The 27,930-nt window shown below is 38.5% G+C and overlaps 1 protein-coding gene across 2 annotated transcripts; it reads left to right on the top strand.

Moving 5' to 3' along the window:
• On the top strand, positions 1-27,706 carry LOC107381801 (excitatory amino acid transporter 2). 2 transcript variants are annotated; one of them, XM_070554522.1, is made up of 11 exons: positions 1-154; positions 16,906-17,053; positions 18,329-18,481; positions 19,792-20,042; positions 20,147-20,255; positions 20,661-20,787; positions 20,879-21,112; positions 22,271-22,465; positions 23,361-23,495; positions 24,461-24,671; positions 25,637-27,706. In XM_070554522.1, the coding sequence occupies exons 2-11, from the start codon at positions 16,924-16,926 to the stop codon at positions 25,706-25,708; spliced, it is 1,617 nt and encodes a 538-aa protein (XP_070410623.1). In that variant the 5' UTR covers positions 1-154; positions 16,906-16,923; the 3' UTR covers positions 25,709-27,706. The 2 variants fall into 2 exon arrangements, with proteins under 2 accessions (XP_070410623.1, XP_015809173.1); XM_015953687.3 differs by lacking the exon at positions 1-154 and adding an exon at positions 12,406-12,751.
• The last annotated feature ends 224 nt before the right edge of the window (positions 27,707-27,930 follow it).

Here is a 27,930-nt window from a genome sequence, read left to right as displayed (position 1 = left end):
TTTAGCTCGGTTACAACTCTTTGCCCTAGAGTGGTAAAATTCTGCTGCTGCACTTGGGGAAGGGGATGCAAATTGAGCTTGCTGCTTAAATTATAGACACAGCTGGAATTTCATCCACAAATCCCACGCACTGAAGACACGAAGACATCCACAGGTGAGCAGTTTTAGTTTTAGAAGCAGATATTAACACCAGACTACTTGTGGGGGGTAAAGAGAAAATGTTTTGGTCATTTAAATTTAAAATGTGGATCAATTTTACATGCACCTCTTATCATTCCCCTCAGGAAGGTTAATCTTCATCTTTTTCTTGTGCAAAGTTCTGTAAGATTAGAACTCCAGAAGTCTGTAAGGTTCAACTTTAAAATCTAAATAAAGGTCTAGCAGAGGAATTGCTACAGACAAGCGCTGTCAGGGATGTGACCCCATTCTGAGCATACCTGAGTGTAATGATTGGTGCTCGGTTGTATTCCCACTCCTACTCCCTTGATGACGGCTTGATCTAGGTCACGTCAGGATACTGGCACACTGCTTCTACTGAAAATCATCAGTCCACAAAGTCTGGAAGTAAGCTGGAATTTGTGAACTGTCAAATTAAAAGATTAATGGCGTTACATCTCAAGACAGGAACTAATGTCAGCTAATGCATAGTGTGGAAGTGACAGGTTCTTAAAGCGATGCAAAACAGCTCGCCTTGGGCCACATGTGCATCAGTAAAGATATGATGCTGTGTGCGATCGACTCCCACCACAACTCGAGACAAGGCTGCGCAAAGATGAAGTTCAAAAGAACAGCCTGAAGGATTAGACTGTAATTCCAAGTAAATTAACTTGATGGATTTCACATCAGACTGTTTGTTTTGCTGTGCCGCATGTCAAGGAATGTTAATACCACGGACAGCTGGCCAGCAGAGGGCTCTAAGGCACCTTTCTTCCAAACTCAAAATACCGTCTTCTTCACCCATAATTTGCCTTTCAATTTTGTTCATTTGTTTTCATTTTACTGTTGATGTAGGAGGGAAGGACTGTGTTAGCTTCCCCCCAGAGGACTCGCCAGATGTTAAGAAGAATTATGTAAACATTCCAGAAAATGTTGCATCAATTTTAGTTATAGTTGAGAATATAATGCAGTTATTTTTCTTAATGTATACAAATAAACACCAAGGAAACATATGATTTATAAGTTTAAATACAATAAGAATAAAAATAACTTTCAGGTTTATTCTCTCAATTAGTCAAATCAATTAATAAAACCATTAAAAAGCAAAAATACAGAGCATGGAAGGTCATTTCTGCCAAAGGAACAAAAAGTGGTCATACAGTATGCCATAATTATTTCCAAGTCAGTGTAATATAGTTTGAATGTCAGATATTCATTTACAAGATACAAAGTCAAAACTTAACTTCCAAAGTCATAATTATTCCTTTAGATGTTAAACAGTAGTTATGAGTTTACAAGTTATAATCATGAGATGCAAAATCACCTATATGATTGAAACGTATGATTCTGGGTTTTAGGTTCATTATGAGATGCAATGATGGTACATAATGACTTTAAAAAGTTCATTTTTTAATACAGTCATACTTATGAGATACAAAACCATAATTATTGGACACAGTACCATAATTACACATTTTACTTTGTATATCATAATATTTCTGTTCTAACCTGTCATTGTGTTATAGGTGGTGGCCATGATTTTATTTTAAGTGTCATAAATGGGCTTCCATACATTTTTGGGACTATGTATTTTTTTAAAGTTAAATTATTTGAAGCATCAACACAATATAATTTGTGTCTACATTTATGAATGAATTGGCCCGCTGGTTTTTAAAACACAACTATTAGGTGTGAGTCAGCCCTTTCAATGATAGCCCAGCTATGTTCATACTTTTCTTCTTTTTTGGCATACCACATTAAAACTGAAGCTCGAGAAGCATTTAAGTCATAAAATGATTCTTGCCCATGTTATTGCACTCAAGATCAAGAAGATGAATAGTTGAGACCTTACAGTTTATGGGTATATTAGAGTGAATGATGTCTTGTCTCAAATACATCAGAACTGAGAGTCCAGAGAGTACACCACTCCATTATTCTGAGGAAAACAGTCTAAGCTAGCCTGTACTATCACCATCTTCCTGTTAAGCTGCCATCTCATCTCCTCCTTTATCTCTTTGTCAGACTGATGATTTGGCAACTTACATTTTTTGTCCAAAGAGCTGTTTACTGTGATTAATCTACTACATTCTTTAAGGTGCTGACTGATCATGCCAGATCTTTGTTTTAACTTTTGCAGTTAATGGTTGGAGCCTGTTAATAAAAATACTGCATGAACCACCCAATAGATTTTAGTCTATCTAAAAGATGGCCACCAAGGCTAATTAACATTAGTAATCAAAACAAAAGCCATAACTTTGTCAATTTTATAGATGTTAAGCAACATTCTATTTTTAGCTGAGAGTCATTCCTAAAATGTACTTCTTGGATTTAGAATATTATGTGAGATTTTTTTTGTTGTCACACTTAGTCTAAGTATGAAAACTTTGTCCTGAAAGATGTCTAACCCCGGGCTTTTCATTGTATTTGTAAACATTGCAAAAGCCACCGTTATAGTGAACAGATTCCTTTCCACCGGCAGCAAAGTCTAATGTTTTGGACACATCCCAGAAGTGAAGGGATGCTATCACTACGTTTGTAGTCTATTTTTTTTACACGTGGTTTTTCCAAAACACGTCAAACTCCACAGCTAAGATAGGGCGAGACTGGAAGGTGAACACAGAAGCAGTGTAAAACATCTGGAAACTTTCAAAGTAAAAGTCGCGTGCAGATAAAAGACATTCTATTAAAGTAGCTGATGTAAACAGAACAGAAAATTAGCCACATAACTTTTTTGGATACATCCAGCTGTCTTTCTCCTTGCTTGTTTCTTTGTTGCTTCATGGACTTCAAAATGCACGTGTGACTTTGTGGGGCCAGCAGCATGGACTGCTTTCCCACCCGTTTTGCGACAGAATTGCTACTGGTTGGATGGCAGCTCGTGGGTAAGGTGCCTTTATTTTGTTACAAGCTGCTTACACCCCCGGGTGAAAGCCAGGGTGAATTTGTCCATAAAAGACTCCTCTCATTTTTGATAGGTCATGTGAGCGTAGATACAATTTTACAGGTTAAATGACAAACTATTAACCCCCTTGAAGCAGGCATTGCAGATTTGCAGTGTTAAATCATACCTACCTGGTTACTCCACACGCTTTCATGAGCATTTTTTACTCAGAAGTACCCCTGAAGGACTTCATTGTTTGCCCTTTTATCAAAACTAAGGCCCTGTCCACACGTAGCCGGGGATCTGCCAAAACGTAGATATTTTCCTACGTTTTGGCCTGTCATCCACACGAAAACAGAGTTTTTTCACACGAAAACGGATCTTTTTAAAAACTCCGGCCAAAGTGAAGATCTGTGTTTTCTCCGTTTTGGGTGTCTGCGTGTGGACAGACAAAACCGGAGTTTTAAGGTCCGCAACGTCACTTTCCGCGACAAAAAAATGCTGACATCATGTGTGCGACCTGTGTTTACACTAGCCAGCATCATGGAAGCCCTCAGAGCTGCGCTCTGTCACTACCCGATCCATCAATTGTCCAAGCGCTTTCTGCTTATTTGTTTTCGCAAGCGGAATTACTGCTCCTTGCGGAAGACCACAAACGAAGGACGAGGTTAAGAACGGGGGAAGTACTGCCGCCTACAGGTCGGGCATGTCCATAACAACGTATTTATCCGGGTACGTGTGGACAGAGTTTGTTTTTAAAACGCGGTGGTGTGGATGCAAGTTTTTGGAGGGGCGGATATTCGTTTTTTAAAAACCCCGGTGTGGACTAGGCCTTATTTTGAGCCTGAGAGGGTTAAATGAAACATAACTTTTTTTCAGAAATTATTGGTATTTTTGATACAAAACATGTTTATGATGATCTTTGCACTAAATCCCTCTCACATAATGCAATCTCAGCAGTTTAATTCTTGACATTTTCCATACCTTCCACAATGATCTTTGTAATGTCACAAACGGGGACCTTTTTTTGAAATGGCTCATTTAAGGCACATAAATCCTAAAACCAAACACTGACAAAAAATGGATGGATGATTTTTTTTCAAACATTTAGAGGGGCAGTTCAGACCCACATGGCAAGACCAAAAATGCAAAAGGTGAGCATGCATCAAATGTCCAATTTAATATAAAAACCATTTGATCCTTAATAATTTTATGAGACATTTCTGTGATTGAAATCATCTATAAACAGTGTTCTGTCTAAATTGTACACACTATGTGTTGTGTATTTTTTCAAGTCACATTTTAAAAGACCACCTTTTTCATTTTTCTCTCTCTGTCCTGTCTGGCTGTGAAGCTAACAGAATTAATGTCTGAATGCTGGTGACAAGCCTTACAAATTTACTCTCAGGTGGAGCATAAAAGCTTCTGCTTTAATTTCACGCCTGATACTTAAAACTTTATTGTTATTGTTTTGGATAATTTATCATTCCAACCGGAGACAGAGGTGAAAAAGAAAGAAAGAGACAATGATGAACAAGAGTCTGCTTCTAGATCTGCAGAAAGAGGAAACTAAACCAAAAAAAGGGGGGACACACAGCAATACAACATCAACCTATCACTGAGTCAGCCTAATGAGGAAATATAAAATCAACATTGTTTTACTGAACAATCAGGCGATAGTAAATCACAGTGCATTTAGTACCAACCACAGCTTTACGTACTTATGAGAGCACCATGTGAGCACCTGTGTGTGTACACGTGCTTGTTTATGTAAGGTTTCTCTATAGGAGCGTCCAATAGAGAGTGTGAGGGGCCACAGATCTGTCCCCCAAAGATGTGTAGGAGAAGGAGGGAGCTCCAAGTCCCAGAGATCCAGGAGCTGTCCCAGAGCGCACGGACCCCAGGGAGACTGTAACCAGAAAAGCCCCAGCCGTCTTAATTTAAGACCACCTTAACCCTTCTGTTGTGTTAGGGTCAAAATGTACCCGTTTTCAAATTTATCTGTGTAAAAAGTACACTTTTTTTTTTCTGGAATGAGGATTCTTCTAATCCTCAGACACACCTATTTAAATGCAGCAAAATCAATTTTCACCATTTTTGTAAATTCGAAAGGTCTCAAAAAAATATTTACATCTGTGGTGTTACGGGTCCAAAATGACCCGACAGAGAAAACTGGCTGTTGTATGCATCATTTAACCCTCTCAGGCTCAAAATAAGTCTTGATGAAAGGACGAACAACTAAGTCCTTCAGGGGTACTTCTGAGTTAAAAAAATGCTGATGAAATACGTATGTGGAGTAACCAGGTAGGCAGGTTTTAACTGTTGCAAATCTACAACGGTTGCTATCTATGGGTTGCTCTGAGGATCAATTAAGGCCCAATGTGTACAGTTATGGCCCACATCAGCAACACGCACAAACACACACACACACACACACACACACACACACACACACACACACACAGTTCAAATTATGGTTTGTTTCCATTGTTTAGTTGTTTATTATGGTTAATTCAGAACAACATGCCTGCGCTAACACCATATTATTTTCAATGTTCAATTTATGGTCAATGCAGGTGCATGTGCATGCACACAACTACACACACAGGGTTGTTCATCATTGTTCATTTTATGGTAAAATTGTTTGGTTAATTGGTCTGGTTAAATAAAAGTTGGTTTTATGGGGAAAAAAAAGAAGTGGCATGTTGTCTTTATCCTACCATTTATCTATGCGGGTCCGTTTTGACCCGAAACACTAAAGATGTCACTATTGTTAATCATTTTAAATACCGTAGAAAAAATTATATATATTTTTTGTAGATGTACTCTTAATATTAGTTTATAACATAATATTATATAACATAACATAATATAACATAATATTTATAATAATAATAATAATAATAATAATAATAATAATAATAATAATAATAGATTTTGTAACGCACTTTACATTTCAATGAAATCTCAAAGTGCTAACACATTTAGTTTATTATTACTCATTCTATAAGAAAAATAAATATATTTAGTGAATTTAAACAGTTTTTGCAATCAAAAACTAGTGGTATATTTTAAAATACTGTGTCTGTGGAGCCAACTAAAAAAACATTCACACACTGGTTCCATTTATATGAATACATAGTAAGCCAGCAATTAGCTGAAAAACAACATTTTAAGAAAACTGGTGATTTTAAGCATTTTCAAACATTTTTAAATCATGGGTCCAAATGGATCCGCTAACACCACATGTGTAAACAGCTTTCTAACACAATACAAGGGTTAAATGAAGGCCTTTGGCCGATTGCTGGTTTCTCTTTTAAACATGAAATAACTCATCGGTCACAACAAGCAATAAAATGCTAAATAGCTTTAAGAGTGCCCTTTTATATTTGCCATAGTATAATTTATGGAAGCCTCTAAGCCCCGATTCTTCACCTGTTTTTCTCCCAAAGAACATTAACTATGCTGAAAGTCACAGCAGCACCTTTAGACATCAAAAAGTAATATTATGAAGCAATGTCTCAAGGAAGAGGTCAAAATTATTACTTACTATGTTCTTTGTGTGTGTGTTTTTTAAAGAGTAAAGATAAACATTTCAAAATCAAACAAACAAAAACCTGAGATCTAGTTTTCAAACTGAAATATTTATATACTCGACCGATTTTAGAGCTTTAGTCATCAGAATTAAGTGCACTCAGCTAAGGAGCACTTTCAAAAAGAAGAAGCATTTGAAGCCATGGAGACTGAAGCTAATATCAGAGTTCCATCCTAAGCTCTGCTAAAACATGAAGTGAGAGTGTTCACATCATTTAACCTTGTTTTGTCATATTCTGTGTGATGAGGGACGAGAGGGCTGAACTGAGTGTGTGACGAAAATAATAACATGTCCTTCTCTGCTCCACTTACTCTCAAGTGGACACATGATGGCAGAGCAACTTAAGTGCTTTTTCTCCGTTTAAAAAAAATATACATCTCTTGCATAACTAAGAGCAATTAACTCTTTTAATCAGAAGCTGGAAATGAGCTCAGGCTTTGAAATCATGCTCTTCTGAGACAGATGTCATTAAAATCATCAGTGATGCATGCTGATGTTTAGACAAACTTATGCAAACATGCTTGGCTGTTTTTAGCTAGTAGAACTTTTGCAATTTTTACACGAGTTGGTTGCAGTTTCTTTTTAAATAATTCCTAAATTGGCATCTGTTATTCATGTAGCTTTTATATGTTTGGTGGATGTCTAGCATCTCCTAGCAAAATTGCCATTTTAAGCGATCTGTTGAGTGTGACATATTATTTCTTTGCTTATTATTCTTATGTAATTCAATGTAACATTTAAGATGGGGCGTCTAAAATGTTACAGTACTTCTAAATTTGTCTTTTGACTAAATAAACTGTTGCAGACATGTTGCAAAAAACTATAAATAAAAATATCATAAACAGAAAGCAAATGGTTTTAAGACAAATTGGAAAACAGTGATTATTTGTTTCATTACTTTTGCCTATTTTATAAATGAAACAAAACACTTTTAATTGGCCTTTTCCGTTTTTGGATACTTCAGTTTGGTAACTTGCAAACATAATTAGTTGTTATTCAAACTTTTTGTGCAGTTACGAGTTTAGAAGCAACTTTTTTTGAATTAACAAAAATCCTTTTGGAGGCGGTGTAAATATCCATAAACACTCAGGTTACCTGTACACAGCTGAGGTAAAGTGACATATCATGCAAAATTCAGCTTTTGCATCTTTTTGTGTTGCCATGTGCCATGTGCAACTATCTATAAACACTCCAAATGTAAAACATAAATCATCCAGCAGTTTTAAGACTATTTTTAGGAATTGTCCTGATTGTGTCCTTGATAGTAATGTCCGGATGGGAAAATTTGCATAGAACCCCCTCTCTACTCTCCAGGGTCAAGGAGCAGTGGCTGTACTCCAAGCCCCTCATGGGTACATTGCATCTCAGTTCATAGCAGCCTGAGTGAGAGATGGGGGCGTGGCCAGCTTCAGCTTGTTTTCTTAACTCATTCACTGCCAACCGTTTTCTGAACAGAAAACCCCTGACTGCCTTGATTTTTTAGCATTTGTCAACTGTCTCCTTCTCATGCTGACTCTGCTGCACAGTGTCTGCACATGAGCTGTGCATGCAATTTTCACACTGGCCAGAGGGGGCTTGTGAACTCTGGTGTGTGCTCCTCCAGGTGAGCCAAATCAGGCAATCAAGAGCAGAGGCTTCTTGGTGCATACAGCAGTCATTCAACCAGTGTGTGACAAACAAGCAAACAATTCAGCTGTGAGGAGGACTTTGATCTTGAAAGGCTATCGGTTTTCACCTGATACTGATACTGATGATCCTGAAACTGGTCAAATAAAGACATATCTGAGTGAATCCAAAGTCTAGTCTTTTCAAGTGTAGACACCTCACAGAAAGAAGAAACACTTGACAGTGAAAACCGCCCCGGCCAGTGGGAAATCGGCCCTGACCAGTGAAGACTCCACCAAAGCCCACCACAAAGAGGGAGAAGACTCCATCTGGGGGCCTGGAGGGAACCGTTTACCTGCCATCTGTCAACCCGACAACAAACAAAGCAACATGGCTGAGTCAAAGTCGCTTGAGGAACTGAAAGTAGAACGAACCACAGCAAAAAGACTTTTCTCCAGACTTACCAACCAAATAACAAGGACACACATGGAAATGTCTGCAGAGGAGCTACAGGATGCCTTCAAGAAGCTCACAGTAGAGAGCTCCAAAGTGATGGCTATGAATGAGGAGCTTGAGGCTGCTTACATCGCAGAGTGTGAAGATGAAGGTACACATGAGTTTAGCAACCAGCAAAGAGCTGACCTCGAGAAGACTGAGAAAGAATGTGAGCTCAAGTTAAAGGAGGCAAAGCACCTGATCAGAGAGACATTATGGATCTCGTTTGGTGAGAGAGAACTAACACTCGCCCTAAAAATTGCAGAAGTAGAGGTTGAGAATGTCTCCTCCACTCAGCCTGACACACCAGTGGAGGCATATGATTTTATGCTTCTTCATCTAGAAGACCTGGTGCACAAAGCAAATGAAGCACACCAGTCATGGAACCGTTGGGCTCCTACTCCTGAGAGGCGATACTTTGATCGTCGATTAAGTGAGCTCGAGACATCCCTTCCAAAGCTGGTGTCAAAGAAAGCTGCCCTGATCAGAGAAGAAAGAATGAAAAGGGACTCCATCCAAGCACCTGTCACTCTCCACAGCACAGCCCCTGTTGCAGCCATGAAACTGAAAGCCACAGCTCTATCAAAGTTCACTGGTAACCAGCGTGATTTCTACCGCTGGAGAAAGGAATGGGAGGCTTTTCAAAGACAAGGCGAACCGACCGGGTCTGTAGAGGTGAAGAAGTTCCAACTACTTGATAGCCTCGACGAGAGAATTGCCAGAGATCTGCGTCTATCTACATACCCATCAACAGATGAGATCTTCAGAGTCCTCGAGAACTGTTACGGGAATCAAGCCACCATTGCAGTCAAGATCATCGAAGAGCTACAAGCTATCCCTGCTGTTCGTAGTAACCAGCCAAGAAGAATCATCGAGCTAATCCAAGCAGTTGAAAAGGCCCTCTATGATTTGAACGGACTAAATAAAGCAGATGGAATAAAGAACCTGTTAGTAATAAAGTCTATTGAAAGCAAATTACCGGAGTCTCTGAAGAAAGACTGGCTTACCCATGCTGCTGACCCAAAGCATGCTGTTACTCATAAGAACCAGTTTGGCAAGCTACTTGCATACCTCCAATCTCAAGAATCCATCTATGAGCAGTTGGATCAGCTAAGAGACATAGACCCTGCCAAGGAGAAAATAAAGTTCCCAACAAAGTATGCCCGCACAAAGACTGTTAAATCCCTAAGTGACCCAGCAGGGTGCATCATCTGTGGCAACCCAAAGCACAAGAGAAAACTGTACATCTGCAGAAGGTTTAGAACTACCACAAAGCTACAGGAGAAAAAGAATGCAGTGCAGCAGCTCGGAGCCTGCAAGAAGTGCCTGAGATCCACAACGAACCATGCAGAAATATAACCTACCTGCGTAGAAATCCAGAGTGCAAAGACCAGCATCATTACCTTCTCTGCCCTTTGCCAAGACCCTCATCACAAAGACCCAAACCTGTTCCAGGGAGAGCTGAGGGGAAGAGGTACACAGAGGTCCAAGAAGAGTTCCTCTCCAAATTATCACCAGAGCTAGCCCAGCAGTGTCGTGAGGCTTTCAGCAACGTCGCCTCACGAGCCTTCAGCTCTCTGGCTGCAGAGAAAGTCCTTTTGGAGGAGTCTGGTCTAAAAGAGTACCCTGTGATCCTGATGCTACTTGACGTCACCACCAACGATGGACAGAGAATCGAGACGTTAATTGATCTGGCATCTGACACAAACTACATAACCCAAAAAGCTGCAAGCAACCTCAACCTTCGTGGTGAAGATGTCACACTGGTTGTCCATGGTGTTGGAGGGATGAAGGTATCAGTAGCAACCAAGCATTACCTTCTCAAGATTCGTGTCATATAACTGATATATACCCATATAACTGATGGGTGGGAATGATTGCTTCTCTAAAATGAATGTGAATTCCCTTTCTTGGCAGCAGAATGCACCAAATGAAATCCTGCCAAAAATGTCTGCTTTGTTAAAAAAGCTCATTCTCGCTGATGATCATTTAATCAAGTTGTTTTGATTAGCAGCACCTGGTTGCTGCCTTAATCTTATGAAAATGGTGAAAGTGTGATCAGTGTTTTCACACCTTGCTTTTGCATTTTGGCTCAGGTTTTTGTAAAGTATCGTAGAAGGTGTAAATGGCCTTTGATTATTTTTCATCTATGTATTTACTGATTTTTCTCTATTGGAAATGAACTTAAGACACTGGCTTGTGAATGTTGTGTTTTTACAAAGTCCGTAGAATTAGGCATTTAGAGATTAAGCTCACAAAAGGGAATAGATCAATTTTACGTCTTATTGTGTCCTAATGTTTTTTACAGTTAAACAGTGATGCTTCTCTTTTGGTTTTAAAGATCTCCAATGATCTCACAGCTGTAGACCTGTTCTCTGCATCCTGGTGTGTAGTGCTGTGATTAGGATGGCTCAGGACAGATTAGTTAATTATAGAGACCTGCTGCCTAAGCGTGGTCTTGCATTGTCAGGTGTTGCAACATGAGGTGAGTTTGTTGCAAAGCAGAGGAGAGGCGGAGCAACTAGCATGGCAGACGCTGGACAAATGTTTTGCCATGTGCTCTTTGCTTGACTTTTCACTTGGTGACTGAAATCTTCTCACTTGGTGATCTGTGTATATATATATATATATATATATATATATATATATATATATATATATATATGTGTGTGTGTGTGTGTGTGTGTGTGTGTGTGTGTGTGTGTGTGTGTGTGTGTGTGCGCGCGTGTGTTTTCTGCATCTAGCTAGTCAGAAAGTAATACATTTTTGGAAGATATAGGGTAAAAAAATGTCCAAGAAAGCAAATGCATCTGGTAATAAAGCCAATGCTAATTCAGTGGCATCTTTGCAAGGCCATTGCCAATTGATGCAGCATTATATGAGAGCAAAAAGATGCCATGGTCACCTACAAGCAGAAAGGGCATATTCAGCTGAACTGAACAGATGTGACTGCTAATGCAGACTCACATGAGCTGCAGCATCTGTTGAAACAACTAAGGGTGTACTCTTCTGAGCTGGAGTCATTGAATATATTTTTTTCTCAGCCAAGAGCAGCTCAAAAAGCACACAGCTCTAAGAAATATAGTTTAATTTACTGTTGATCAAGCTGTTAAGCAAAAAAATACTTCATGACTTTTTGCATATTCAAAACATGAAGCAGAAAGAATCACTTCTATCTTTAATTCTTTCACTTTGATAGCAAACATTCATTCTGCCAAACAGACTTCCCTTGAAGACTTGCCTTAATTAATTTGAACTACAAGTGTTCAAATCACTTTTTTATTTAGAGCCTGACATTCGGTTCCTTAAATCATTGATAACACATTTTGTGCTAATATGGCATCACAAATAAATCAGTTGGCACAAATCTCATTAAAACTTTTTTTTGCTCCATTTTAATCTCGTTAGTTCAGATAAATAATCATAATTGATCTGCCTAAAACCATTTTTACTTGGCATAGATGTTCACCAGGAAGAACAAAATCCGCCCTCCTCATATCAAGCACCCTAGCATGCATTCTGTAATGGATTATATTTAATGTCTTGTAAGTTTAGGAGTTTTTACCATTAGAGAGATAAACTGACAGCAGTTTAACATGTATTTGCATTGCACTGATAAATCACAACAATACATAAATAAATGCAACCTTTATTCTGAAAGGGAAATAAACAAAGTCAAGAAAAGTTGCCAACAGGGATTTCTACTCCTTTTTCTAATCCCAGCAGATTGACTCCACCCTTCCTGTCTGGGAGCCTTCAGTCACACCTTCGCTCAGTCACTTTAGCTCTCCACACCTTTTTGCAGCTGAAAGATTAGGCATCTGTGACTGGGATTGTGGATATACAGCAACAGTTGAAGAGGAACTGATCTGGACATAATTAAGAAACGAAAGGATTAAGATTTTCTTTGGTTGTTTACTCCTGCACAAACCATGGCTTTGTTAATTTTCTCACCGAGTGCACTGGGTGTGTGATATCTCGTTGCAATTGCATTTTCAGTCCCCAGTAATATACATCTGGTAAGTGTTATTAGCAGCATGTTTTAATGTGTTTTTCATGTGCAAAATACAGATGTTAAAGTTCTAAAAGAATGACTTTTAATCAGTGGTGCAATAAAAGCTTTGGTCTGTATGCATGTTGTAAAAGTCTAGTTTTCCAGACATACTCATTGTGTGGCATGTGTGATGAATAACAAAAGTTCTTTTTAAATTGCTTTCAAACACAGCACAGCTACTCCATTGCCTTCTGCCCTTTGAACCCACAAATTCACCCTCTAATCCTAATTCTTTGCTAGAATAACTTATGTTTGGTCAATAGGTGATGACGACTGATGCAAAATTGCTGCAAAAAAGAAAGATAAAACAGCTTGCCTGTGCGAAACGTTGCACGGCTTGCAGGCTAATCCTACCACTAAATCTACATGGTTTTAGCTAGTGTTTCTAGAGCTTTTTTTAATCCCAGTCTGCCCAAAAAAAAAAAAAAACAGAACATCTTTCAAATTAGTCAATTTAGCAATGCCCTTCATTTTCATGCAGGTGATGGTGACACCTTGACTTTTCCTTAGAGGTCCCTGTTTTGTTACGTAACTCAATCGCCTGTGTACTGAATGGTCTAATTTTATCCTTGTTAAACAGCTTAAGCCCCATTAAGGCCAGAGCACAGTGTATCAGACAGGCTTCATTGACTTGGCAGTTGATCTGTCCTCAGCCCCTAGGTTATCTGTATACTTTCTATTGTAAATTCAATCCAAATTCTGACATATCAAATACTTTGTGGAGTGTTTGATTAAATGTTCTGTATAATTTTATACAAGTACGTGATTTAACTAAGACTTTGTTTCTGCTGTTAGCCCAGTAAAATTCTCCTGGTTCTTCTTCTGCAGGAAAGTACTCTAATTGAGGCAGAGTTCCTTAAATCCACAGTCTTTCCTAAAAGAGAGAATTTTTATTCTGTAGATTTTTGTTGCTGAGTTTGATGTCACTGAGGTCAAGATCGTTAGGGTTGCCATAGGTCTTTGTGGTTATGTAACGTTGTACGTCTGTGTTCTGCAGAGATTTAAAGGCCGCCGAGGAGAACGCTGATCTTTAGTCAAAGAGGCTTTCATTTAGAACACAACAAACCTGAGCTTCTTGTTGCTTTAGAAGCTCAGCGAGGCCTCTGTTCAAGAGATAGTGGGATGGATTCATTTACATGAGGAATTACCAAGCTTTGAGAACGCTACCGCAAACCCTCATTCTTAGCCTGGCAAGTCATTCTATATATTTGAAATATATTCTGGTCACGAACCATTGAAAGAGTGCAATCATGGGAGCGCAATCTACGGTTGTCTTGCAAACTGTCTCTGCACACATTTAAGTAGCAATAGGACCAACCAGAGCAAAGAACAATGAGATGTAGTAATTGCTATATGTCAGTAAATAGGACAGACCATATACACCATTGAAGAAGCAAACACATGCGTTTTCAAAATAAAAGACTTAAGTGCCTCCATCTGCTAATGCCTCAAAGAAAAGCAAAAGTTCAAATCCAAAATTGATGCCAAAGTGGTTCCAAACAAGCATTGTTCTTGAGCCGACATAATTTTTGTTGTTTTTCTCCATTGCAGTGCAAACCCCGCCCAGTGAATGCAGAATGTTGTTTTTGGCCAGACAGAAAACTGTTTGGGCCAATAGTGGATCTGCTGAGGCTTCAATGAAGCATGACTAGCTCGACCTGCAGAGCAAAATCTTTTGCTACTGCTACAATTAGTCTAGATTACGTCATTCTGCAAACTGCCACAGATCATACAACATCTTGAGGGGCTTAGATTTACATTGCGGTGGTAATATAGAATTGAGAATTCTCTGCACAGATTAGGATTCATTTACATGCAAACGGTTTCAGATTTGGCCAGTGACAGCAGAACTAATGACATGGACATGAATATAAACGAGGAATGTTGAATATAATCCATAAACCTTTGCTCGTTTTTAAGTTGTGCAATTAAACAAAAAGTATTGCAAAATATATAAAACTTGTGTTCATCAGACAGTGACCTCCAGCTTTTGCTGGAGCAGTTCGCAGCCGAGTGTGAAGCAGCTGGGATGAGAATCAACTCCTCTAAATCCAAGACCATTGTCTTGAGGCAGAAAAGAATAGAATGCCTTCTCCAGGTCAGGGATGAGCTCTTGTCCCAAGTGGAGGCGTTTAAGTATCTCAGGGTCTTGTTCATGAGTGAGGGAAAGATTGGTGCTGTGTCTGCAGTAATGCGGGTGTTGTATCGCTCTGTCGTGGTGAAAAGCGAGCTGAGCTGGAAGGCAAGGCTCTCGATTTACTGACCTGTGGTCACAAGTTATGAGTAGTGACCGAAAGAACAAGATCGCAAATATAAGCAGCTGAAATTAGTTTTCTCCGCAGGGTGTCTGCCTTAAGAATGCAGATGTGATTGAGCACGAGTAGTCTGTGGTCTGTGATGTCATGAGCACATCTCTGAGCCCGTGGATATGGCAAAAGAGCGCAGAGAAGGGTTAACATTATTAAACAAGGCAGCCTGAGTCTTGCTTTTGGAGACTCTCTGACATCCTGCTTTGTTGTCTGGCAGCACTGTGTGTGTGTGTGTGTGTGTGTGTGTGTGTGTGTGTGTGTGTGTGTGTGTGTGTGTGTGTGTGTGTGTGTGTGTGTGTGTGTGTCCTCACAGCAGTGAGGAACAGAGAAAAAGGGCTTCAGTCAGAGCCTCATTAACTCCACAGCATCCAGAACGATCATGAATCACGCATGTGGGAAGTTCCTGCGGGCTGATTCTATCTTCCAGTTGGAGTCTCCCTCTATTGGTACGCGTGAATCAGCCGGCAGTGGTTGTGTCTACCTTGTTCGGCTCCAGGTAGACCGCCTCGGGAAGAGGGTTGAAAAGGCTTCCGGTTGTGCACTAGAAAATCCAAGACTACCTAAATAAACAACACTCCCAACCCGATCCAGGCGGAGTGGAGCCAATGCTAGTGTGTAAGTGCCACATGACATACAAGAAATTAGCCTGGGGTTGAACCAGTAATCTAACGATTACAAGACAAACTTCTACCTAACAGCCTCCTGCTGTCAGATTCATACATCTCCAACAGCTCGGGTGTGGAATCGCGCACATGCATTGACGGAGATGTTTTCTCTTTGGACTTTCCTGTTGCAAAGCAACTCCCAGCCAGGACACCAGAAGGAGTAATGCTTTTCTGGAAGGCACTACCACCATTGCGCTTGCTTTTTGAGGGGGATAGTGGGGCTGCTAATGAATTATGAAAGTGTCTTCCTGACCAATCACATGCTTGCTCTTTTCATTGCTTTCAATGGACTGTTAAAAAATTGGGCGTGTCTCTGTCACCCTATGCGGGCCGGCTGCAGAGCCTTTGCGTTGATGCTTCATGGCATTGTGCCTCTCCGCTCCCACATAGACAGAGAAGCATAAATCAAGCGTGAGTGGAACCAGAAGGCTGTTGTTTGAAGCAACAGAAAAACACAGAAACTAACAAAAGTTGAATGAAAAACAGACTACAATGAGAAAACACAGCATTCATTAAAACCCCTGGAAAAAATGTACATTCACATCCTCTGCTGAAGGCCCAGTGTGACATGCTGCTGACTGACCTTCCACAACCTCAATGACAGTTAATTATTCTCATGACTTTCCACTAACTCACATTGACTTTTAGGCTTGACCAAAGCTGGCAGGCCCGCTGCTGTGAAATGTACCCTTCTATCCTCCAATCTTTCATTTTTTTATTGTATGACTATTATGGCTTCAAGAAGATGTAATATAAAAAAAAATGCTCAAAATTAATTTACTGAGGCACATGTTGTAGTGTTGTGATGTGTAGTCAAAGGAGGATTCAAATGTCCAACCAAAAAGGCCAAAAGCTATGCTGAGATTAAATATCCAGGTAAACCAAGAAGGACTGACAAAAAGTGACAAAACCACAAAGTTTGTAAAAGTTCAAATGTGGTTTAGTGCGATTCAACAAGAAACAGAAAAGGTCACAAAACAATGAGGGACTAGATCAGGGACGATGAGAACATCTAGAAACGGAAACAAACACAAGTTAAATTCTTCACAAAGCAGAATGACCTGAAATACCTTAAACCTACTGAGCATAACTACCTATGTAATTATTACAGTTACTTATGAGAATCAACTCCTCTCTCTTGACAGTTTTTCAGTTCCAGCAAAATGCAGAAGCAAGTGGAAGTCAGGATGAGCGAGAGCCACATCGAACCAATCGTGGAGACTCCTGAGAATCCCTGTAACACTTTCTGTGAAAAGATAATGAAGAACATGGTCCTTACACTCACAATCCTAGGTAAGTTTATATAGTCCTGCTGCATGCATCAGTACACACACATTCCATTTATCTTCAGTCCCCACACTTCCTGTTCACAGGCTCTCTAGGGTTAGAAGCACATTTAAAACACTACACTGGCTTGACATGAACTGGGTCACCAGATAAGTGGACAAGAGCAGGTGCACGGATGAAACGCTTGAGTGACGAGTGAGAGTTCCCAGCAGGCTTTAAAATCTGCATAGGAAGTCACAGGGATGCTCAAATCCCACTAGATAGAAGACTGATGTATTAAAGTTTTATTATAATAATCTAATCTGTTTATATGTCATTATTCAGGCCAATTCAAGAAAACGTATTTGGTGCTTTTTCTTTTTTTGCAATTTATTTTCATAAAGTATTGCTGTAAAAAAGTACTTCTGAAGAACCTTCATGTTTCATGTTCCTGCAAAAGTTTTGAAACACTTCACACTTTTTCTTGTGGTCTTCAGAGATTCTCTGAAAATGTGATCTTATGGAATAAAGTAAATAATGTTTTGTTGTGAAACAACAAAACAAAAATGAACAAAACACAATGCGATGCTCGTCCAGCATTTAAACCCACCGGCGACGTCAGGTGAGCGCCATGTGTTTCCTATCATGCATTGCATGTGCAATCAGTGGAGAGCAAGTGCTGCACCTGGCTCCCAAAATCGGAGCAGCTGCGTGTCTTTGGGCTGTAAGAGGAACTTGGAACATCAGAGGAAAAATCCACCCACACATAAAAAATAAAAAAACAGTAGCTCAACAGAGAGCAACTTCAGCCTTTTATGTATTGGACCATCTTGTATTATGATCCACTGTCTGTGCTGCATTGTGCTAATATGTCTACAAAATCTCCTAAAAGGTAAACTGGATTTGCAGCACTGGCCAGGAATTATCTGACATATAATAAAGCTTTGTTTCTGCCCCATCTGTAATAAATGGTGTTCTTCTATTTAAAACCTGCCCACAGGTGCAGCCTGATTGAGTAGAAAACTGCAGTCCAGTTACTTAGTTGGCATGATTCATTTAGCAGCTATATTTGAGTTTTTTTTTTTACAAGTACAATATTTATAGGAATAAGAGCTCACTCAGAACAGATATGATGTAGGAGAAATTCAAATGAGCTTAGTGTGAGATTCTACTGCTCGCAGCAAAAGTGTTGACATATATATATTTTTTGGAGCACGTGTGCATGGAAGCACTGAAATGTTTTACTTCACTGCTCAGAGTCACCTGGTTTTGTGTTTATTATGTGCGTTCTCAATTTGACAGGTGTGTTTCTTGGTTCCATTGCCGGAATGCTCTTGCGGCACATATCACCTCTCCCTGCTGACGTTATAATGATCATTGCCTTCCCTGGGGAGATCTTAATGAGGATGCTGAAAATGCTTATTTTACCTCTTGTGGTTTCCAGTCTGGTTACAGGTGGGTGAGCTACGATATCTGTGCTGCATCAATGTTCTGCTGAATTTGCTAATGACTGGCCTGAAATGAGGTTGCACAGCGTGTGTTGTTAGCTGGAAGTTGAGTTGAAACAGTAAAACTGTGTGTATTATCATGGAGTCAAACTGAAAAGTGTGTTATAAAATTCTATCTTGGTTCCTAGTTTAAACAATTTCGTGATATGAACAAGTTTGTGATATGAACAGATCTTTTTCCTTGGTGAAAATGTTTTTCTTTTAAAACATCAACTTTACAGAACTAAACTATTGTCGCAAATCATTACAGATTACAGCTCACAGATTCAAACATTTGTTCAAACCTGAGAAAATATCTCACAAATACATATTTGCATAAATAGAATAATTTCTCATTTATGGACTTTAGCTTTTTGTACTTTAAGAGGTCATCCTGGTCAACTTAGACCTGTTATGTTTCCACCGAAAATTTTAATTTCCACTTATAATTAAACATTTTAAGTGTTCAGTGACCGTGTTTGTGTTCAAAACCTAGCTTAGCAGGTTTGCCATAACAGCTTTAAGCCTTAGAACATGCAAACAATGACCGTTACCCCTCCACAACTTTTCACATGCACCTAACCCCACCACCAAACACCAATAATCTGTAAAGTTATCAGTCCATGGGGCTCTTTCTCGTTGAATCTCCTCCTTCAACCAGTCAGTCTATCAGTGGTTTTAATTCCAGTGAATTGTTGATAGGGGCACAGATAAACTCCAATCATGACAACGATTCATTAGCTTCAGTTACCTTGATTTTATATCTCAAAAAGCAGAGAAAGAGACACAGAACTGAACTCTGGCACTAGTAATAATCATTCCGAAGTAACTACTTTAACTTCTGTGTACATTTTAATACCCAAGGCTAGTCTCCTCCCACTCAGTGTACAGGGCACCCATCCCACAGATCAGTTTCGGACGATGAGAGATTGACAGCAGCCAGGTCTCATAGATAACAAGCCATGCTTTAATTAAGTGTTTGCAAGTAATCTGACACGCTTGTGGCAAAGCAGACAAACAGCCCTGACATTATTTGAACAGATGGGCAGACATTCTAATGGCACGATTAAAGATGTAAGCTAGGTGAATGTGACACAAGTCAGCATTATGTAATTACATTAATTATCTAACAATTCTTAACTTCTGTGTCTTCTACTATATGCATTACTTTACTAGCAATAAGTGAAAAGTCTATGAAGTTTAGAAATAATAGATTAGATGTTTTTCTAGTTTTTCCCCTACAGAGATTTCAGACTTACTGAACTCTATTGCCAACAGGACTTGCCGGTTTGGACGCCAAATCGAGTGGTCGCTTGGGCTCCAGAGCAATGGTGTACTACATGTCAACAACAGTCATCGCCGCTGTCCTGGGAGTAATCCTTGTGCTGCTTATCCATCCTGGGAATCCTAAACTGAGGGCTAACCTCGGAATAGGAAAGAAGAATGACGAAGTTTCCAGCGTTGACGCTTTGTTTGACCTCATTCGAAACCTTTTCCCGGAGAATCTGGTACAGGCCTGCTTCCAGCAGGTAGGCGTCTTAAGAGGATTTTCACACCCCATATAATGAAAAATGTCAATTGCGCCAACGTTTTATTTTTCTCTTTTGTGTGTACATGTTTGCTTCTTGCCCAGATTCAGACAGTAACAACTAAAGTACCAGTACCAACCAACAGGACTAGAGCACCTCCGCAGTTCACAGTTAAGAGGTCGCTGCAGTTCAAAAGTGGGATGAATGTCCTGGGTAGGTGGAAATTTAAACACAAACCCACAGAATGTCTGAGATAGGCTGCTGTTAGAAAAGGAAACTAACTGACTTTCCACATTGATTGTATAATACCAAGTAAAGATATATTTTCTTGAAGATTTAGTTGTAATATGTGTATCCATGATGTATTTTTTTTATAGAACACCAAACTAATTTCCATAAACATATTCAAAGGTTCAATTTATCGTATTTCATGATGATAATTTCCTGTTTGACATCGCTAAATGATGTAAACGTAACGCCGTGTGCTGGTATGCTTTATCTAATGAAAATTGATTTGCCTGAATAAAACTGTAATGAAAATAATGCATAAGCAGTCCCCTTTTCAAAAGAACTTCTTTTTCATACTAAATTAGTCTTTTTGTATTTTGTGCTGAACAGGTTTGATTGGATTTTTTGTGAGTTTCGGAGTCATTATGGGGAAAATGGGAGAGAAGGCCAAGCTAATGTTGGAGTTTTTCAACGTTCTGAATGAGATTATTATGAAGATTGTGAGCGCAATTATGTGGTGAGTGGATTTGGGCTCCATTGGATGGATATTTGCTGTGTTCAGAAAAAGAAACGTAATTTTATAACAAGACCCTTGTGTATGTCTTCAGGTATTCTCCTGTCGGTATTGCCTGCCTTATCTGTGGAAAGATCATCTCCATTGCTGACTTGGAGATGGTTGCAAAGCAGTTGGGGATGTACATGGTGACTGTGATAGTAGGCCTCATCATTCATGGAGGAATTTTCCTTCCACTAATCTATTTTGTGATAGTAAGGAAAAATCCCTTCACGTTCTTTATGGGAATATTCCAGGCTTGGGTCACGGCTCTTGGAACAGCATCCAGGTATGATAGGATTTGGTTTCCATTTGATGTATCTGATGTCTTTATGGCTTTTGTGAACTTACAGTGTTTCTCCAGAACATATGTTGGAATAGAAATGTTCAAAGACTTGCAGAAAGCCCTGAAAATGATTAGAACCTAAATAAATCATTAAGAAATTGGTCTCCCAGAGCAACAGCATAATTGCCATCATGTGAAATATTTTTACCATCATTTTAAAACCTGAAACAGTAAAGCTTCTTTCTCATTTCATTGACATTTTATACTAGATGTGATGGTTTTATAGCCTGGCAAGCCATCCCAGATATGTGAATATACAGTCTGGCCACAACCCATAGACAGAGCAACAACAAAAGTGACGTACTTACCACTATGGATGTCAGTCAATGGACCAGTCTGCCATATACTCTCAAAGACGTAATTCTAAATGAAAGATTTACATACCTCGATCTGCTTCTGACTCAAAGAAAAGCCCAAGTCTAAATAGTCCAAAGTTGATGCCAAAGCCATTTCAAACAAGCCATCGCCATCTTTGTGATTTTGCTGAATCACAATACCATCCCACCCACCAGACTGATAAAGCTCTGTGATGGGTAAAACACAAAACTTTTCAGTCCAATGGTAGAGGTTAAAATGGAGCTTGGCCAGACCGACCTGCAGAGCAAAATCATTTGTGCTTCTGCCACACTCCTTCTAGATTTCAAGGCTAATGGTTTTAACTGAATAAACAATTTTTTTACCTACAAGGTAGCTCAAACAATATGAAGAGAAATTAGTGTATACCATGGTCAAGTCAATATCTATTAGTCTAAAATTTATTAGTAACCAAATACATGTTTTTCAAAATTTTTGTGACAAATTTGGTCTGCAGTTTGCAGCTTGAATCAGTCTATGAAACTATATATATGTATATATATATATATATATATATATATATATATATATATATATATATATATATATATATATATATACATATACATATATATATATATATATATATATATATATATATATATATATATATATATATATATATATACATATATATATATATATATATACATATATATACATACACACACATTTGTGACTGACTGTTATCCTTAAGCAAAACATATTTTATTTTATGCAAAATATATTTTATTTTGTTCTCCATAGTGCCGGTACATTGCCTGTGACATTCAGGTGCTTGGAGGACAACCTGGGCATTGACAAGAGAGTCACTCGCTTCGTCCTCCCTGTTGGTGCTACCATCAACATGGATGGCACAGCCCTCTACGAGGCTGTGGCTGCCATCTTCATTGCTCAGATGAATGGGATTGAGCTGGATTGGGGCCAGATAGTCACTGTCAGGTGAGAATGCGGTAACAGAAAGATGTTTCATTGTACAGGATGCTAACCGTTTGCCAATAGAGCCACTCTAAAATGAGATTTCTGTTTCTCAGAGCTAAAGATCATTTTGAAATGTATTTTCCCCTCAAAAAATGGCTTCACAAGGAGAAGGTTAAACAACTGAAAGGGTTCACAACAGACACCTTGTTGAAAATTAGAACAAACTCAGTTTAGAGAAACAGAGTTTAGTTTGATTGGATTGATGAACTAACAGCTAGAAGCACAATCAAGACCAAAGTGAATGTTCCTGTGAATACTCTTAGACTAGCCTTTATGTTGGCATGTTTGCATCATTCTGACAGAAGTCTTATCCAACTTCTGCCAAAAGTCAGCAAAGTGCTGCAGCTAGCTTTTGCTAACATTTGTTATTCGTTTGCAAAGAATACATAAATAAATGTTTCGAATAAAACAGATGGTGATGTAAGGGTAAGCACAAACTTGAGTGAAAGTCTTTTCTTAGATTAGATTTGCTTTAAGATGGCAGCAATTCACTTTGTTCTTGACAAGCCAAGTCAATCCAATCAGAACAAATCTGTCTCTGCAAGCAGAGGTCAAAGAACTACCAACAACAGGTGAGCTATTAATTGTTCATTGAAATCTATTTGAAAAGATCTGAACCATTTACACTAGGAAACACATCCTCAGTGAAACTTCAGTGCATCATTATGTTTTAATTAAAATTATGTTCATTTTCCCATTTAATTCTGTCATTAGTCCTAGTTTGACAGATTATTCCATAAAATACACAATATTTTGTTTAACAGTATCTATTGTGTTTGATTCTAAATATAAATTAGTGAATGGGCAAACAAAATGTGGTCTGACTATTTAAGAGGTGAATTTACTTCCCATTTAGTATGACAGCTACCTTGGCCAGTGTTGGAGCAGCCAGCATTCCCAGTGCTGGACTTGTGACCATGCTCCTGATCCTGACGGCGGTGGGGTTGCCCACACAGGACATCAGCCTCTTGGTTGCTGTCGACTGGCTTCTGTGAGTTCAACATCACCACTGACACTACTATTTAACATGTAGAAATCAATACCCAGGCAGGGTAAAATATATTTTTGGTTGTTTGTACCACAACTAAACATTCAGTCTCATCACCAAATAATCTCAAACAATTTATTGTTTTATTAACAATTGGCCCAGTTCACTGGGAAATGTTTTTTGACTTGTTATTTTTGAAATATGGTTGGTCACTTTGAATGTAAAACGCAGGTTGAACATGAAACGTGGATATAGTCTTCTACCCCTATTTTCTGCCTTAGCTGCCAATAGGAAATACTCAGATTACAAAAGCCTGTCATTTCCACGTCACTTTGAAAATTAGCATTCATGGACTCTCCCAGCTTGGCGTGCAGCAGGGAAGGCTTTTGTTAATTTAGCATCCAGGAGAGAGCAGAGCGCATCACAGCTAGAAGAAACTAACCATTAGCATTAGCAACTCCACAACATGGCATAAAACTCTGATTTGGTCAGCCACAATAATGGCCGGGGCTGCAGAGGTTCCAATGGAGCGTGGATATACCGACATGCAGAGCAAACTCATTTTGCTTCAGTAAATGACGGTCTAGATTTCTAGGCTATCTTTAAATAGCATTTGACCTAAATAAAGGTCAGCATTGGCAGCACAATCAAGACACAGCTCAGCAAATCCAATGTGGGACTGTTTTACTGCTTGACTAAATGTTAAAATATTATTAAGCAATGTAATTGCAACAGAAAGCAGGCCAGACTAATACAAAACTTTTATCACAAAGACTAACAATCTTTATAAAAAATGAGGGATTGTCATTCACTTTTGGAAAACATTTGGTCTGTACTCAACTGAATAGTCAAAACCAGTTCAAGATGTATTGTAGCTTTTTTTCTTTTATCAGTTAGTTTATTTAGTTTTTAAATAAAATTTCTTCCATTAAATCTTGTTAATCTCCTTTTTTTTTACCATCGTACAGCGATCGTTTCCGTACCTCAGTCAATGTGGTAGGGGACTCCTATGGAGCAGGTATTGTGTACCACCTTTCCAAGGATGAACTGGACACATTTGATGCCCAACAGTGTCGGATGGATGACTTTGAGATGGCAAAGACACAATCCTTCTTTGAAAACAACACCAACCAGAATGTATATGCTCACCACAACTCAATCTTGATAAACGACTGCAAGGTACATGTCACGTTAACGGACATAGAGACATGTATGTAGAGAACCCCCTCAGAACTGTGCTTGGCTCTTCTTTTTTTGTGTGTGAGTGCATGTCAGTGTTTTTTTTTTCTTTTTATGACTTGTGTATTTGTGTCTTTGTTCATAGTGAAAGTAATATTTTCATTAATGAAAATATTTTTAAATGGTGAAAAAATTAAATAAATATGCATATATTTATTTATTCACCAATACATTTCATGAAAGAGCAGTTTTTGTGATACCAGGTTTAACAAAGTTTGCTGTTTTTGTACAAATTAAAAAAAAGGTCTTATATATCCAACAGATTTTTATTTATTTAATTTTAAGTATTAATCTTTCCTAATGTCATTTATTTTGCATTGTTTTATTTGAGTTGTATTTTGTTGTGGTGTTGTTTTCTCTCTTTTATTTATTTATTTTTTTAATTGGACATGTATTTATGGCAGCCCTGACCAAATTACAGTTTCCAATCATTGGCCACTTTTACAACATTTGTTGCTAGTGGTATGCATAAAGACTGCTAATTCACCACATGGCATCTAAAGAGATGCCATACATATGTGAGATCCCTGTCTGAGATTCTTTTCCTGTAGCTTAATTAAAATACAATCAGAAATGTTGATATTTCACTGCCTTTTAATGAATGAAGAGTATTGTAATTCGGTTGGGGAGAGAATCTATACAATACATGGCCATCTTTGAAGATCTATGCTGAAGTTTTCATGTACACTACGTGGCAAAGACATGTTAACAGAAGGATTTTTGTCAATTGCAATTTTATATGATGGTAAAAAATTGTCGAAAATTTGGGATTTTACATACGAAATTCATTCCTAAGGTCTATGGCCTTGAATGTACCAAATCAATGGCTTCTCTGCCCCAACCAATCAATATTCATAATAAATGGTGCCTTGGCACAAACCTCTATTTTTGATAACTGCTTACAGGTTACTAACGGCAAAAATGGCAAGACTCAAGAGTTTTCTCTTATTGAGGAGGAACCGTGGAACTTTGGGTAAACATGTTCAACACCTTACCCCCTGGGTTTCGCCAGAATTACGTTTCTGTGGAAGTGGCTATACAAACACTAAGAAAATGTACACACAGAAAGTGAACTAATTCAACAGAGGATGGGTACTCTACTGCAAGAACAAACTTTCTGCACGTCTTTGAGAGAAATCTGTTAACCTTCTGAGCGGACACTGAAGGATTTCTTGTATTAGCACCTTGTATTTGGTCATGCATCTGCACAATCTGTTTTGAACTTGTGCATTTCATGCAACTCTGCAAACAAATTAAACAACCACTCTCAGGGCCTTAAATGTGGCTTCCTTCTGTCTTGTCAAGAAAAAACACCAATTTTTATTCTGCAACTCATTTTTCTTGCATCAATTTTTTTTTCTTTTTCTCAGGCTTGAGAATAAAAGCAATACAGGTGTCGGAACAATGACCTTGCCAGTAAAATTTATAACAAGGATGAGAAAAAAAAAATACATTGAACGTTTAAATTCTATAAGGGCTAAAGGTAGGATTTCTGGGATGCTATCTTGTACTTAAACGTTAAACCAAAGGTTAACAAAACTTTAAAAAGGACAAACTGAATGAAACAGTTTAAAGTGCAGGGACCTTTGACTGTGATTTATAGGATTATACCTGGATGTCACACACGTTCAAAGCCTAAGTGGAAAAGCTTAGGACTTAGAGGGAGTGGCTTCTAAAAGTGGCAACGAACAGTACAGAATGTGATGCAGAGGGTAAATCTCAAAACGAGTGCATTAAGGATGCCCTCTTTAATCATTTATTTATCTAGATCTTTGTTGTATGTACGCTCTTTATAAGCAAAGGCACCAAGAGTCTGTATGGCTGTGCTCATGAAATGATCTGTGATCATGTTCCTGGGAGGAATGCAGGATGGAGAAGGCTGGTGGATCAGTGAGATAAATCTAAAAGGCTCGTCTCTGAAAACTCTCAGCAGGCACGTGCTTTGTTCTTTCTTTTTTTTCAAATTGTTTTCTTTTTTTTGTTGTTTATTTATGACAACCTTGCCTTGAAGATGTCACCTGCAGAGTGCAGTCACAACCATAACTTAAACATTCCTGGATGAACAGTTACTACCCACTTTTGTAGAGGCTTGATTTTACATTTTTTAGCAGGAAAAACCAACAAGGAAACAAAGCAACCCAATTTTTAAACTTCACTACACCGAGGGTGAGGATGGCAGAGCCGTCTCACAAGATATTATTTAGATTTTGCAGAGTTTTCACAGCAGATTTGCATATAAATAACAAGCTGATAATTGCATCCAGAGTTAATTAGCTATGGTCACGTCTGTTTAGCAAGTGCACACAAAAGTCTGCCTCCAGCACTCGCATAAATCTGTCACTGTAACAAAGAGGTCACCGGATGTAGTTTTTACATGTTTTTGAGTGTTACAGTGTAGAAATGGAACAAAATCTAGCACATTTTATATAAGCAACAGCTTATGACCATGTTTAAAGTGCCTGCTTGCACTTTGTGTAAATATATCCACTTTAGCTGAAATGTACAAATTGTATGAATAGATTAGATATTTTTGCCCTCATTTACAAATTTTTTGCTATGTTCGGTGTTTCTATTAACATTATTCCTATATGCACAGTGTTCAACAGTATTAGGGGAATTTGATGTGTTTATTTTTATTTATGGGCTGATAGTTGTTTAAATAGTTTGTTAAAATGTGGTTCAAATGCAACAGGAATGTTAGATAATAGTAATTTATCGTCTTCTGAAGTATTTCCAATGAATAAATTCCAATATATAACTATTTCCAACTGAGAGTCTTGTGACTGACCACTTGAAGATTTGATCTTTTATTGGTTTACAGATACTGAAGGTGGTTTAGATGTGTGAGAACGTGGTTTCCGGCAGCTACAGAATGCCCACCTCATGTGAAGTATTCCAAAAGCTGTCCAGTTTATGAAGATTTGCCATCTTGGCACATAAACAAAAAATAGTTTATTTGCAGGAAAATTAACCATTTACCAATCAAACACACAAACCAATCGTTTCCCTTTGTGCTCTAGTCAACTGGCTTTGTTTAAATATTTTCGACTATGGTCAGAATTAGTAAATTAAACCAATTGTTTATTTTTCTAATAATTTTGATTTTGTTCGCATTAAATTCCTCCAGAAAAATTACTGAACATTTTCTGAGCACCTGTGCAGATCTGTGATGACACGGACAAAAGGCTAACTGAATTGA

Source organism: Nothobranchius furzeri, chromosome 9 (genome assembly GCF_043380555.1).
Source record: "Nothobranchius furzeri strain GRZ-AD chromosome 9, NfurGRZ-RIMD1, whole genome shotgun sequence".
NCBI lineage: Eukaryota > Metazoa > Chordata > Actinopteri > Cyprinodontiformes > Nothobranchiidae > Nothobranchius > Nothobranchius furzeri.
Note: the sequence above shows the minus strand (reverse complement) of the source record. Positions and strands in the feature narration are given on the sequence as shown.

Bases quoted from the DNA above. Each gene is read 5' to 3' on its own strand.
- LOC107381801 (XM_070554522.1), top strand. From the start codon at position 16,924: ATGCAGAAGCAAGTGGAAGTCAGGATGAGCGAGAGCCACATCGAACCA. The intron at 17,054-18,328 runs GTAAGTTTATAT...TCAATTTGACAG, and splicing joins CCTTACACTCACAATCCTAG to GTGTGTTTCTTGGTTCCATT. The intron at 20,788-20,878 runs GTGAGTGGATTT...GTATGTCTTCAG, and splicing joins ATTGTGAGCGCAATTATGTG to GTATTCTCCTGTCGGTATTG.